The sequence below is a fragment of the Tenebrio molitor genome, chromosome 5 (assembly GCF_963966145.1).
Source record: "Tenebrio molitor chromosome 5, icTenMoli1.1, whole genome shotgun sequence".
NCBI classification, from domain to species: domain Eukaryota; kingdom Metazoa; phylum Arthropoda; class Insecta; order Coleoptera; family Tenebrionidae; genus Tenebrio; species Tenebrio molitor.
The window spans coordinates 5,774,723-5,789,389 of record NC_091050.1 but is presented as its reverse complement, the minus strand read 5'-3'; the positions used below and the strand labels follow the sequence as shown (position 1 = coordinate 5,789,389).

Below are 14,667 nucleotides of genomic sequence, written 5' to 3'. Positions count from 1 at the left end.
ATGTGCACATACGTGGTGCACTTATTTATATTTCATATTTAGAATTTACATTTTAGTAATCATATTTAAAATATAGCCGTAGATAACATATTGAAAGACTGCTAACATTAAACGTACATTAACATTAATTTCCTTAATGTAAAGAAAGTTATTATACTACCGTTTATTAGTTAATTGGTTTAACCACAACATAGCATTACTTCAGTTAATATTTCCAGCAGATCGCGTAATGAAGGGGTTTGTAACTAAAATTATTTATTCGGTAGATTGGTTCATGGCTGTAAAGTAAGTACCTACGTGTAAAGTTGCATAAAATGTTTTACCTACAAATCGATCAACCAACACGCTAAAGAGACCAAATGAGCTTTTCAATCAGTAAAAAATATGGATAATTCTAATTGGAATATTCGGCATAGTGTTATAGAATTTAAAAATTTCGTTATAGCAGTAAATTATTGTTAATCGATAAAATGTAAAAATAAAAAAATTATGAATAACGGAAGCCACCTGAACTAATACTAAAATTTGGGTTCTATATCATACAAAAATTCAATCAAAAACCTAAACACTACTTAATTTATCAATTTTAATCAACCAAATTGTATAATATAAATTGTGCCGATTAAAAAAAAAAGATATAATTGGTTCTCGTTGTAAAATAGTTAGTTAACCAAAAATTATACTAACTAAATTATTAGTTTAATCATAAGGACGCAACAGAATGAAAATGATTATTATCGTGATAGTAGATAAATGGGAATAGAGCGAGAAAGCCTCAGCAAGGATAAAAGCACTGGCGAGCTTTTAATGGGTTTATTTTATTGTAAGCCTTGCTGGAAAACTAAGTTCCTCTTCTTTGATTCTTGTGAAAGAAAATTTTTTTAGTGGCACTAATGTGATGTAACTGATCATTGTGACACCGGTAAGCAAATTTATATTATAGCTTTTTGAAAAAAAAACTGTGTTGTAACAGACGAATTTTTAAAAATCGGTTACAATATTATTTTTTTTATAATTAAGTATATTATAGATTCTCTAAGTTAAAAATTTTGTTCATGAAAAAAACTACCACGTAAGTATAAATTCTTGCAATAATCAATTTATATAATTCCTCGTTTATACCACTAAGGACAAATTAACAAGCAATCATTTTTATTCCGCCTTATTTTTGATAAAAACAGTCTATCATAACAACTTTAATGGTGTTAAAAATTGTATTCTACAGAATAAATTATTTGTAACGCATGAGTATCGATTCAATAATGTATTTATTAATAAATAATAAAATAGTTTTTTCTCTAAAATCGCAGCTAATAAAATAGTAATTCTTAAAAGCATACCCATTATTTAGTTTTCTACAAATATTATCTTTTTTATATTTTACGTATCGGAATAAACACGAATACGTACTAGTTGACATAAATTACCGATTTTTTTTAAACTGTAATTTAAGATATACAGTATTCTTTTGTGTATAGGTAAATATAGAAGACCAAAAGCTTTGTTATGTCTGATAATTTGATAATTGGGTATAGCTACTGTAAATTATGTAACCATTAGTTTCAATCGATTTTCTATTTTAATGTTAAAGATATTTAACTACGGTCAATTAAGTCATCTACATATTTTATTGCAGAAACATGTAGGTACCAAAAAGTGGAGACTAACAGAGGTCAAGGATTAGTTCCATACCATTATTGTTGAATTACCGGCATTTTTATATCAACAGTATAGCCTCTGCTACGTAACAAACAACATTGATTAAAAGATACGTACGTACCTACATACTACTCCTAGCAATAACAAAATACTGAAAATAATATTCAGTATAACTAACTAAGAAGATTTGTTAGTTATTAGCTGTCTTTCGAATTTAGTCGTTTTAGCTCCTTGAAGTAAAACTAAAAATCACATAATTTCATTGTACTAAAATTTGTAAGTTAAAGCTACAAGGAAAATATAAGCATTTTTGGTTCAGCAGCTCAGTAACCTGATCCAAAACGAGTTCATCTCAGGTCCATCCGTCAGTGACTGTCGCTGTTCACAACATTTTGAAGATGTTGGATGGACAGTTTTCGGAGCAGAATGGTATCGGTGCTCCAAGAGCAGGGGTATCTTTGATTGTGGCACCACCCGGAATGGCGGTTACTCCGGAACACAACAAATGGGTGGCATCGGAACCGGTCAGACAAGACGGTAAATATTTTTAGATATTGTACAATCAGGGGAAGGTTGCGAATTCTGTCAGATGAAGAAAATTAATTAGATAAAAGCTCAGAACAACCCTGATTAAAGGAGTGGTGGCGCGTCTGCCGCGAATTACTTAATACTTGCGTGCCGCTAGGTCACTGAAGATTATGCTCTTGACAAATTTTCACCCTAATTTAATTACCAAAAATGTCACAAAAAGATTAAGATTAATTGTTGCGTTTTGAAATTTATTTGGTAGGAAAATAAATCGACGTTCACAAAGAACACGCTTTCATGTTTACGTGTACTTAAATTTTTGAATACGTATTGTAAAAACGATAATTTACACCGCATTCATTTGTGAACAAAAATTGAAAGCATTCTTTGTCCAAAAACTAATTTCATTATGGGACTTATCTGTAGAATTATCTAGCGATAACTTCGCTTCCTAAAAATTTATGAAGACAGACGTGACACGAATGACTATTTCGTTGATCAGTTTATTAAAGATAAATTTCTGGTTTAGACACAGCTGCCACAATAAAATAATTTGACGTCCAGAAATTTTACTTGTAGTTCAACGCCTTTTTGGCTTTGGGTAGAACGAAAATACTTTATCTTTACGAAAATTTTGTATTAATAGAGCGAATTTAAAACAACATGTTTGCGACAAAATGTCTTAATGTATTTAAAAATAACAACCACGAGTTTATATTTTTAGATAAAAACAAAGTCATTGGTCAAGTACAGAGACGAGCCCGTTTGACGTCACTTGGTTGGATATAAATCAAATTTTCGAAATAGACTTAACATGACTATTTATATTGTCCCAATTTACAGTTAGTCTCAATGCGCCAAGATGGAGCTATACAATTTACAGAAATTACAGATTAAAAATATTTGAGTAGGTAATACTTTTGAAATCAGAGGTAATATTCAATGTAGTAGTAAGTAATGATGTAGTCCTTGGAAGTTCACTGTTGCATTGCAACACTCTGGGAAATCTAAAGTTTTGAATTGTATTTCATAAATGAAAGCCAGACATACAAGGGAACAATATGTTTTATGCTACTATTTTAATTTTATGCCATATTGGTGAATTAATAAGGTAACTGTTGTTCAAAACAGTGGTTCCGAGACTTTAAGAACTGAAAAACTATTCTGTAAAACAAATATTTTAATGAACTCCTACCTTGAAAGGAAGTACATACTAAAATTATTATACTGTGCCTTTTTTTTAATGCTGGCCATAGGGAATTACATGATAAAAACTTTGGAATTTTCAAGTGAAATTTGGGAGACTATTAGATTAGTACATTATAAATCAATTTCAGTTTGGTCCATCATACAAAACAAAATAATAACGGAATTAGAGCTAAAATAAATTTATTAAATTTACCACGTGGCTTGCCAAGTAGGCTATGACATAATGTAAGCTTAACAAATAATAATAATTAAATCTTTGACAACGCTACAAATCAGCCTGAAACCCTGGAGGAACTGAAAAATAGAATAACTGAAGCCTGCCGTGAGACAGATACAAAATGTTCGACGAAATTTTTATGATCGTCTTGGTTACTGTCTTGCAGCCTATGTCAATTTATGAAATGAAAATTCAAAAATAGTTACAGTAGTTTAATATTGTTGAAGTAGAATTTGATTTATTTAATACTGTCCCTCCTCCACCCGGCGGCACGGCAATTTTGCCGGAGTACATACACTATTACGGATATTACTATCAAGTAATAGTGCAGTGCTTATCAACATAATTACCGGCGTCTCGCCTCCGCATTTTGACTTTGTTGTGTATTATGTTCTGTGTCAATGTTAAGGAATTTCCTCACGATATGACATGAGTACAATAATATACCTTTTTGAATTTCAACTACCAATGTGTTCCCTAAATCCAGGATTTTTAAATTTTTAAAAAGAGATTGCGGTACTATGTAATTATGATTTCCTATGTTTTATGTTTATGAAATAAAACTGCACATTTTTCAAAGTCTACCCCATTCAATCATTTTTTTATTTGAAAAGATGTCCAATAAAAACTATTACTGTTTAACGTTTGTGGAGTTTTTATGTCATAGTCACGTGGTAAATTTAATAAATTTATTTTTGCTCTAATTCCGTGATTATTTTGTTTTGTACGATGGGCCAAACTGAAATTGATTTATAAAATACTAATCTAATAGCTTGAAAATTCCTACTGAATTACCGGTTAAATATTGATGCTTTTTTAAATAGAGATAATTTAATTATTAAATATTTCGTGTAATTATTGATAAATAAATCGTGAGAAATGTTTCAAGTGACTTTACATTTGACTCGGTCGAGCCGCCTGTGGACATTTCAACTCCTAGGATTTAAAGTGTTTCAAGTACGGTTACAAGAAAGGCTTGTTTTTTGTAACTGGACTTGAAGTGGCTACTTCAACCGTTTCTATAGATATACACAAAGGCGCGGTTTTGAATCGCTTGAAGATAAACATAGCTTTTCCCACAAATCTGATTTCTTTATTACGGTTTTTATTTTATATTCGACTTTTAAAATATCGACTGTCGATATTTTTAAACCTACGTTTAGTTTACATAATTAAAAGAATTACAGCTAAAGCTGAGAGGACCAGAGTTTCGAAGCAGTTGGTCTTGAGTGTTAGAAAAACTGCAAATATAGTTCGTTAATTATTATTATTGTAAGAATGATATTATAATACAATGGCAAGGTTATAGGCAAGTCAAGCGTGTTTCCGTGAGATCAATTAAATGAGTAAATTTCAAAATCAAATTTCATTTTAAATTTACTTAAATGAAATCTTCATATTACTTTTTCTAAACTAAATATTTCAACAAAACCGGATAAACGTTAAAACCAAATATTTACCTGGAGAAAACATAATTAGCTAATGCCAATAAAGTAATTAATTCTTGATTTAATTACAGTTCAAAACAACAAGATCGATCGACCAAATAAAAGTAAATATCCCTAAAAAACACATTACTTGTTTTATGAAAGGTAAAAATAGTCATTTATTCAGTTTGCACTTACATATAATTGATCTGTCTATAGAGAAAGATCAATTTTTATGCCACAGAAACCTTACAGTCAAAGATAAAGGCCAAAATATTTATTATAGATAAAAAAACAATTCTAATATGAAATATTTAAAATTGAAAAAACAATTGAATTTAATTTCTAAATATTATATCGACATTTTACTAAAAAACCTCAGATGGTAGGATTAGAAATTTCAATGGATGCGTTTGTGATAATTCATTCATTAATTCATTACCAAGAATGTAATACATAAATTGGACAATTTGCTAAAGTAATGTGTTGTTTTTATTTTGATTTAGATATCTACTAATACTTTAAGAGATCAATTTTTCATCGTTATTTTCAATTAACAATAAATTAATTCCAGCATCAACAATTCAAACTTAATCACATTAATTGATTATGTCACGTTCTCATGTTCCTATGTTTATATAAATTTGATCGAAAGGATTTACGCTATTTAAATGTTATTCTAAGTAATAGTCAATTATGTTTGCATAGATGAATTCAGTGGGAAGTTGTATAATTCTCACAAGGTTTATTTTAAGAGAACACAGAACCACTATGCAAAATGCTTAACAACAAGAATTAATGAAATTCATCTTATTATACACTTAATTAAAACACATATGTTACGGAATTTTAGTTTTCTTTTTCTGTTATTTTTCACAAAAGCTCCACGTACTCCACGCTTTAAACATTATACACATGTCTTGACTAGAAACATTTTTAATAACATTTAAGATCAATATATTATAATAATGCACCACTTAAAAGAAAATTTTCATCAAATATTAAGAGGCGTAGGACTACAACCAAATTAAAAAAAACCGTTTAGTTGGCTTAAGTGCCAACTGAACTATAGAATCCAGCTACCCGACTGTAGTCTCCATCAACACCGGTTCAAATTTAAAAAACTATATTTAAATGTAAAGAACTTAAGTACGACTACGTCACGATAACAAATACGAGATTATATTTTTGGTTCCCACACATGTGAATTATTTTATAAACAGTGATCTTTTTGAAACTGAAAACTGGAATGAATGGATGAAAATCTTACTAGTTATTTCTACTTAAGGATTGCAGCCTTGAGTGCCAGTTTTTTGATTTAATTACTTAAAACTAGTAAACAAGCGGAACCAAGTTATATGCAAATTTTCGACAATAGAGTTATACCTGTCCGAAGGCCACGTGACTACGTTATCGTCATTTGGAATTTCAAAATACTGCATTAATGCAAAGATGATACAATTAAACTTTCTCTCTCAGCCAGGAAAGTATAATTAGACTCGTAGAGTCGTACAAACTGATTGGGCATCCATTAAGATTTCACTTTTGGAATCAAATGTTAATGATATGCTAATTTTTAACAAGATACTAGTGCCCTTTATTGGAGATAAGAAACTGGTTTATGTAAAAAATATCTATCGATAGAGCTTAAGATGAGATGAGCCGAACTGGCTTACACTTTGAACGATTTATTTTAAACTTCGATCATAGTTCAATCTGTCTTTGCGGTCAGTCTGTGTTTCACAAGAAGTATGGTGTCAGTCAGTGGCCGCCAGTTGTAGAAGTGTTACGCATCCTTAGGGTTTTTTGTTTTTTCACATATTAAGACTGAATTTTTGCATCATGGCAAGGCCGAGAGGTAAGAATTAGTTTTTGAACTCTATAAATAAGTTCGCTGCAACTTGTTCTGCTTTTACCTAGAGTTGTTTACAAGCATATATTAAAAAACTCACACGTGAACTGTAATTTATTGATGTGTACAACACAATCGAAATTTATTCAACACAATAACCGGACAAGTCAAAAAAATTACTAAGTTATCCTACATACAACTGCATGAAATTTTAAAATGTTGTGTTTAATAAAAAGTGCAAGGTCAACAGGAACGGGAAAATAAAACCACATATGAAAAATAATTGCATCCTATTGTAAAAAGTCCTCTACAATTTAATTCTTGCTTTGAGGCAGATTGTAATTAAAATTTTGCTTCGTCATAAAAACTGGTTGTTAATGACAATTAAGATACTTTTGATTAAAGATACACTACTTAATATGTACCTATATTAGTTGTTGACTGTTTGCATAAGAAATATTATTTATCAATGACTAAATAAATGTTGTTAAGGTTAAAAGTTAAAAATTATCAAAAACATGACTTTTACGTCATATTTTTATCGGTAAATGAGGTTAGTAAGGAATAAAATAGCTTCAATGATTTAAACGTAACTGAATGAAGTTTGTAATTTGTTTAAAAAGAGCAGAAACCTGTCAAGTCACTTTATCAGACGATTTGTTAGTATAATATAATTAACACAGCAAAAAGCAGGACGACTTTTGAAAAACAACGACGCCGCCGAATCGTTTCAAAGTTGAAACTGGTGCACTCGTTTGCGTCAAACTAGTCTCAAAATATATTTTTGGAATTTCGAAAATATTTTCTTATTTATAATTATTTTTAAATTATATGGACGTATACAATTTCACATTTCAAATTATCTTTCTTTACAGTTTACGTATGTCTACGTAGACCTAATTTAAATTTCCTGTATTCATGTATTATTTGTCACCGACATAAAGGTCGTTTTTTAAATAGTTACTTCACTAGCAATATCTACTACAATTAAAAACGTTGATGGACATTACGCGAAAGTCGGCGTCATATACTGACCTAGAATGTTGTTAAAGAGGAAAAACTCTATTATTGTCAATTTTTTGAAGTTCCGCTCAATCGGCTAAATACGGTATAGTACTGGTATATGTATCCGGACCAATAGTAATTATTTCATGTATTGTCACCGTAAGAAGTTTTTACTCCTACTGTACGTATATTGTTATAGTAGGAATTGTTGAGGTGGAACCGCACATACTCTCTTTTTCGAACATTTTTTTTGAAGTGTACATTATTAAACTGTGGCTACAATGACACCGAAGTAACCTCGAACATTGGGATATATTCTTAAAACTTTGTGTTTAAAATCATACTTGTAAAATAACTTGTGCATAAATATGGACATCAATGGAAAATCAATCAATCGCCGCAGACTAGGCTACAGTAAGTTTTTTTAAATTTTTATTTCAGTGAATTTTAGTCAAACGAGACTTCTCTTCATATTTATTTTTAAAATACGTACAAACGTTCGATTCGTCATTAAGATGAAATAAAGGACTAAATTATTTTTTAAAAGTATTTCAATGATTAAAATTAAAATATTGCTGAACCCTCCACCACCCGGCGGCATGGCAATTTTGCTGGAGTACATACACTATTACGGATATTACTATCAAGTAATAGTGCAATGCTATTCAACATAATTACCGGCGTCTCGCCTCCACATTTTGACTTTGTTGTGTTTTATTATGTTCTCGTGTCAATGTTAAGGAACTTCCTTACGAGGTGACATGAGTATAATAATATACCTTTTTGAATTTCAACTACCAATGTGTTACCTAAATCCAAAATTTTTAAAAAAAGATAGCGGTACTATTCCCGTTCCTGAAATTATAAGTGGTAAAATCGAAATTTTTTCTAAACACCAAAGATTTCTCACTGCAACGGCGAGCTCTAAATATTTATTAATTTTTGTGTTATATGTCTGTGTTATATTATGTGAATTTGGAACAGCTACATCTAAAAGATATGCTTGCTTTTGTTGTTTATTTAAAATAATAATGTCTGATCTGTTATGATTAATATGAATGTCAGTTAAAACTGTGCAACAAATTTTACCTTTTTGAATTTCAACTACCAATTTGTTCTCTAAGTCCAAAATTAGCCGCAGTACTATCCCTCCGCCACCCGGCGGCACGGCAATTTTGCTGCAGTACATACACTATTACGGATATTACTATCAAGTAATAGTGCAGTGCTTATCAACATAATTACCGGCGTCTCGCCTCCGCATTTTGACTTCGTTACGTATTATGTTCTGTGTCAATGTTAAGGAATTTCCTCACGATATGACATGAGTTGTTATTAAACTTGATAATTTTGGATTCATTAAGAATACATGACGATAAATTTTTTTATTTAGTTATGGAGGTCATGAATTCAACTCAGTTGTGCGCTTACCTACGTATACATAAAACCACAATGAAAATGTAAAACTTTCACTTATCGAATGAACTGTAATGCACATGTATAATCTGCACTTGGCTAGATTAACTAAGAGTTTAAATGATTTCTAACAATCTTATCTTGCTATGAATTATTGTGATATTGATTTTTCCATGATTGTGATCGGTTTATGATCTTGCAAGGAAAAATAAATGCAATTTGAGTAATTCGTTATGAACAACTGCGAGTTTGTAGAAATCTTTAATTAACTAGTTGTTCATTTTTTTAAGACCGGATACCAACTCAAAGAAATATTTATTCTGCAATTTATACAATGTAATGAAATGGTCAAGATTAAGATAAACATTTAAATTTAGAGTTCTTGTGCAATTTCGTTGAAATAATAATAAATGATGAACTGAATACCGGGTGTCGGTGCGAAGAGTTCGGATGCGTTTATTTCTGCTGTCTTTAATGTTACAAATTTGAAATTTTAGTATGCAGGTAAGCGCATATGAGGTTATAATTTAGCGTGGATGGGACGTCAATATTCGCCCCCAGCCATCCTATTTCAAAATTTGGATGACTATATTTGTAGTGAGTGATTATGAAAGAGGCCATCTGTGTGAAGAAAGTGACAAGTTAATAGGATTATAAGAGTTTTAATGTTGATTAAATGAGATTGTCACAAGGTCACCGTTTGCTATTTAAACAGCCGATTCTTAATCTCAGGTTAAAAATTTTGAAAAATGTCTGGTGTTAAATTGAGCCAACTTGATTTTCAAGTCAATAAAAATATTCAATTCAGTAAAAATATTAAATTTCAAAGTCACATATCTGTTTCCTTTGTAACCTAAAAATGCAGGGTGTCATTAAAACTTTAAAATTTCAAGGCGCCAGAGAGATTTTAATCAGGAACTTGGGTACTGTACTATTTTATCGCCTATATACAGGGTTATTCGCGTAAGATGACGTGCCTGACCAGGTAAAAATGCAACCCAATATACATTTTACAAAGTATTCATTATGTTTTGGTATTTAAAAAGTAAATCCGGAATCCAAGTAGGTACAGTCACGGCCAAGGAATTTCGTCAGTCGTTGTCATTCAACTGACATTAGCTGTAAAACAGGTTTTATTTAAGTATTTCTAATCTCAAATTGGAATTTTTTACATGGATGTCAATTTGTTAATCAATTTTTATTGTGCGCGATAGAATTTCTGTCACAATAATTTTGAAGTCAGTCATAATGACAATAAAGCTTAGGCTACGCAAAATTTTTCGAATTGACAGTGAAATAACTTAAGAAATTCCGTGGCCGTAACTGTACCTATTCTATTAGTTTGAAAGGTATACCTGTCTTGCATTTTTCGTTCATATTTAGTATTTGAAAATGTTTTTTGACGATGACAGAACCGGCATGATCCTACTTACTAATTGTTTATTATTGTTATTAAATCATAGTTTGTTGAGAGAGGCATTTTACTGTAAAAACTTGATTTTCATTAGGCTGACGTTAAAAGCAACATTTTTAAGAACTAAGAGTAATATTCTTATCCCAGTTAATCTACATTTGGTTAACTCAATTAATTACTTGATATAATCACATTTATATAATTCACAATTAATAAATCAATACCCTGCAACACTTATCATAATATTTAATTTTCAATATATTGTTGTTTTAAACATAACAAACAAATCAGGTGATAAAACAAGCGATAATGTCAAAAACTGACACACTGTACTTTAAAATGTTAATTGAAATCCGTTGACAACTATCACAAATTGATTTTTATCATTGATGGGTGCAAATAAAAGAAATATTTTTGTTTTTTCCTTAGCAATAGCGATTTAAAAATATTTTACACTGAGATGCGTAAATGATGACTAGTAATTTATCAGTTATTGTACGAGAAACCTGCAGTTTTATCTTCTATGGACAACTTCAAGAAATTAATCCGACACTCTATACCTGTAGGATTCACAAATCTGCTTACATTCCAGTCAATAATCTCTAAGTACTTTGATAACACAATTAATTAATACAAAAGTTGAAATAAACTGTTATTGTTGATCGACTTATTGATACCATCTTATCGTTAGTACGAGTAAACTATTTTTTAACAGAACATTTAGTCCACAGACACCTTTTCAAGCGTTAGTTTCAACTAGTCACAATAGTAACAAATCTGTAACTAACTACTAATAATAATTATTCCATTTACAGCACGTACAATACTGATATGAATTTTTCCCATAAATAAATCGTTAATTAATATTTTTTTAGGGAAAAAAATACAAGTGAACGACAACATGACCACCATAGATAGAGTAGTTCTTTTTTCATCAGAATTATGTGCTACTGCAATACTTGTTTTTCTTGGATGTGCAGGATGTATAAATTTTGGAGTTGCACCTAATCATTTACAAATTTGCCTCACTTTTGGACTTGCTGTTATGATTGCCGTGCAGGTATCTAATTTAAAAACTATTCGTGTTTCAAACTAATCTTGATTTGTTTTCAGTGTTTCGGTCACATATCAGGATCTCATATAAATCCATTAGTGACGGTTGCAGCCGCCACATTGGGTAACATTCCACTGATTCAAGTTCCGATTTACTTTACCGGTCAAATGTTAGGGGCACTTGCCGGATTTGGATTAGTAAAGGTAATTCGATCATGAAAAACGAGAACAATAAAAAATCATGTTTCTTGCTCAGTTGGCGACTCCAAACGAATTCCTCCGTAGAAACGGGACCGAAGTGGGATTGTGTTCTCCAGCCATAAATCCAGACGTCAGCCCTATCCAGGGACTGCTAGTTGAATTTTTGATCTCTTTGATGTTAGCGCTTGTGTGTTGTGGGGTATGGGATTGCAGGAATAACACCAAGCACGATTCAGTGCCGATTAGATTCGGATTGACTATTGCCGTGTTGGCCTTAGCTGGGGTAAATAATGATCCTTCTTGTTTATCTTGTATTAACTAGTCATTTATCAGGGACCCTACACCGGAGCTAATATGAATCCAGCGAGAAGTTTTGCTCCGGCATTAATAAATGGAGACTGGACAAACCATTGGGTAAGAACCAAGTTAGGTATCATTGTGGGTTCTACGATCGACGGTTGTAGGTTTACTGGATTGGACCTCTAGGAGGAGGCTTCTTGGGTGCCTTGTTATATCGATTCCTGTTTAGCAAAGAACCGGTGGAAGAAGAACAAGGAGCTGCCGCAGAAGTTATTCCACTGAATGACAAAGCATAAGAGGAAATTTTACGTTAAATTTTTTTAATGAATCTTACCAAATTCTGTGTGTGTTTTCTCAAATAATGTCTTTATATGTCAATGATTACAATTTAATTCGATCTGCAATCAACAAGGATATTTTACCAAAGATGTGCCGACAAATTTATCTTGCAAAACTGCTTTTATATGTAGCGATGATGAATAAAAATAAATAGATAGATATAGATCAAAATATGTTTCAAGTTGATAATTTCACTTATACATAGATATTTTTAAAGCGATAGATGTGTCACGCCCGGCTTGATCTCACATTGATTGTAATATTTTATAAACATAAAATACACAAAAAATATTGATTCATATAATTAGGTACGATATTCTACAAATACCTAATCTTTTTTGTTGGAATTTCACATTTGTTGAAATCATTAGCCCAGTGATTCTATTTATCATGTTAAAGTGCTTGTTTCATAATACTTTTATTAAGATACATCAGAAAAACTATAAACTGAATACGCTTAAAAATTTCTAATCGGCTGTATACTAGCCGTTTAATCTATGTCAAACTATTTTTAATATGTGAATATAAAATATTTTTTCCAAAGTCATACAGTACATATGTTTATGCAGAACGTTAAATAAATAAAATATATTTTAATATCATTTTGTTTATTGTTATGGCAAGGCGTAATTTTTAGTTCTGATTTGTTTTCGTTTAGATAATTAAAGGGGTGTTATCACGTGTCAGTATCAAATAACACCATTAAGTGTTTTTGATATACTTTATTGTTGCAAAGAAAAGTAAATTTTATGAACTACGAAATCAAGACTTGGAAGCAACCGTATATCGATAAACGTAAATCTAAAAAATCAGTATGCTAAGTGGATCTTGTTACACATATTTCTATATTTTAATTATAATTTGGATTTTAAAGGTTAACAGCTCTACCCTTCAGTCACATAAAAACCCTATATGTATTTGATATTTTAACTCCGTTTTGAAGAATTTGCGGAATACTGGAATGAAAAGTAAATTTCGAAAAAATGATACATAAAAATTTTGTTGTTCTTGACGAGAACTGTCACTGGTTAGAATTAATGTACTTATTTCTGAGACACGTTATATATTTACAACTGCAGTTATAAGGAGCCATAATCTGTTTTCTTAGATTTTGTAACCCCACTATAAATCGCGTTCAATTTTTCCAAGCAAACTTCTGGTACAAGTTAATTGAGAGCCATTGCCAGTTCAAATAGCATCGCTCGCATCTGATACGTCATACGCGAAATTAAATCTGTTGATAAATCTATTAAATTATTCGTTTAAAGGAAGCTGTGGTTCCTTAACTGTTTCGAAATATAAGACATGCATTAGGATGGATTTCACCCACAAACATCGTATAGGTGAAAATTTTTCAAGAATATTTGTTTCAGTAAACAAATAATAACATTAAAATAAAGCGTCTGACCTTTGTGGCTTCTACTTCTGTCGCAATTTGCGACGAGTCCCCTCAACTTCAAAGTAACGGACCTACTGTAACAAAAGAAAAATATATTGGAGCTTACATTTTATGTGCTTATCTGATAGTTTCAAGAATTATGAAATTAATATTAAATAAAATAAATTCCTCGGGAGAAATTCATTTTGGAAAAAAACATAAAAATAAACAAAGATGACTGAAAATTAAATTACCCTTTAAATCCAGTCCACAAGCGATCCGCGCCGACCCTCCATGTCGCACCCGTCAAAGGACGAAACCTAGTCCTGATGAAAAAAAAATATATATCTTCCTATCGACACATTTGGTCGATCAAATTGTTTATTACTGACCAAAAAGTAATATATGTCATTACAACTCCAGTTACAAGGAGCCATAATCTGTTTTCTTAGATTTTGTAACACCACTATAAATCGCGTTCAATTTTTCCAAGCAAACTTCTGGTACAAGTTAATTGAGAGCCATTGCCAGTTCAAATAGCATCGGAGCCTTATTCGCTCGCATCTGATACGTCATACGTGAAATTAAATCTGTTGATAAATCTATTAAATTAATCGTCTAAAGGAAGCTGTGGTTCCTTAACTGTTTCGAAATATAAGACATGCATTA

At 30.9% G+C, this 14,667-nt stretch overlaps 1 protein-coding gene across 1 annotated transcript in view; it reads left to right on the top strand.

The window, feature by feature from the left end:
• LOC138130258 (uncharacterized) overlaps positions 1 to 12,587 on the top strand; it is a 30,859-nt gene extending 18,272 nt beyond the window's left edge. Inside the window, exons 9-15 of the mRNA XM_069046688.1 lie at positions 1,887 to 1,895; positions 1,994 to 2,196; positions 11,603 to 11,787; positions 11,841 to 11,984; positions 12,037 to 12,264; positions 12,315 to 12,395; positions 12,446 to 12,587. Of these exons, the coding sequence (XP_068902789.1) occupies positions 1,887 to 1,895; positions 1,994 to 2,196; positions 11,603 to 11,787; positions 11,841 to 11,984; positions 12,037 to 12,264; positions 12,315 to 12,395; positions 12,446 to 12,577 (982 nt within the window). The 3' untranslated portion in view covers positions 12,578 to 12,587. The remainder of the gene's footprint in view (positions 1 to 1,886; positions 1,896 to 1,993; positions 2,197 to 11,602; positions 11,788 to 11,840; positions 11,985 to 12,036; positions 12,265 to 12,314; positions 12,396 to 12,445) is intronic.
• Positions 12,588 to 14,667: the final 2,080 nt, after the last annotated feature.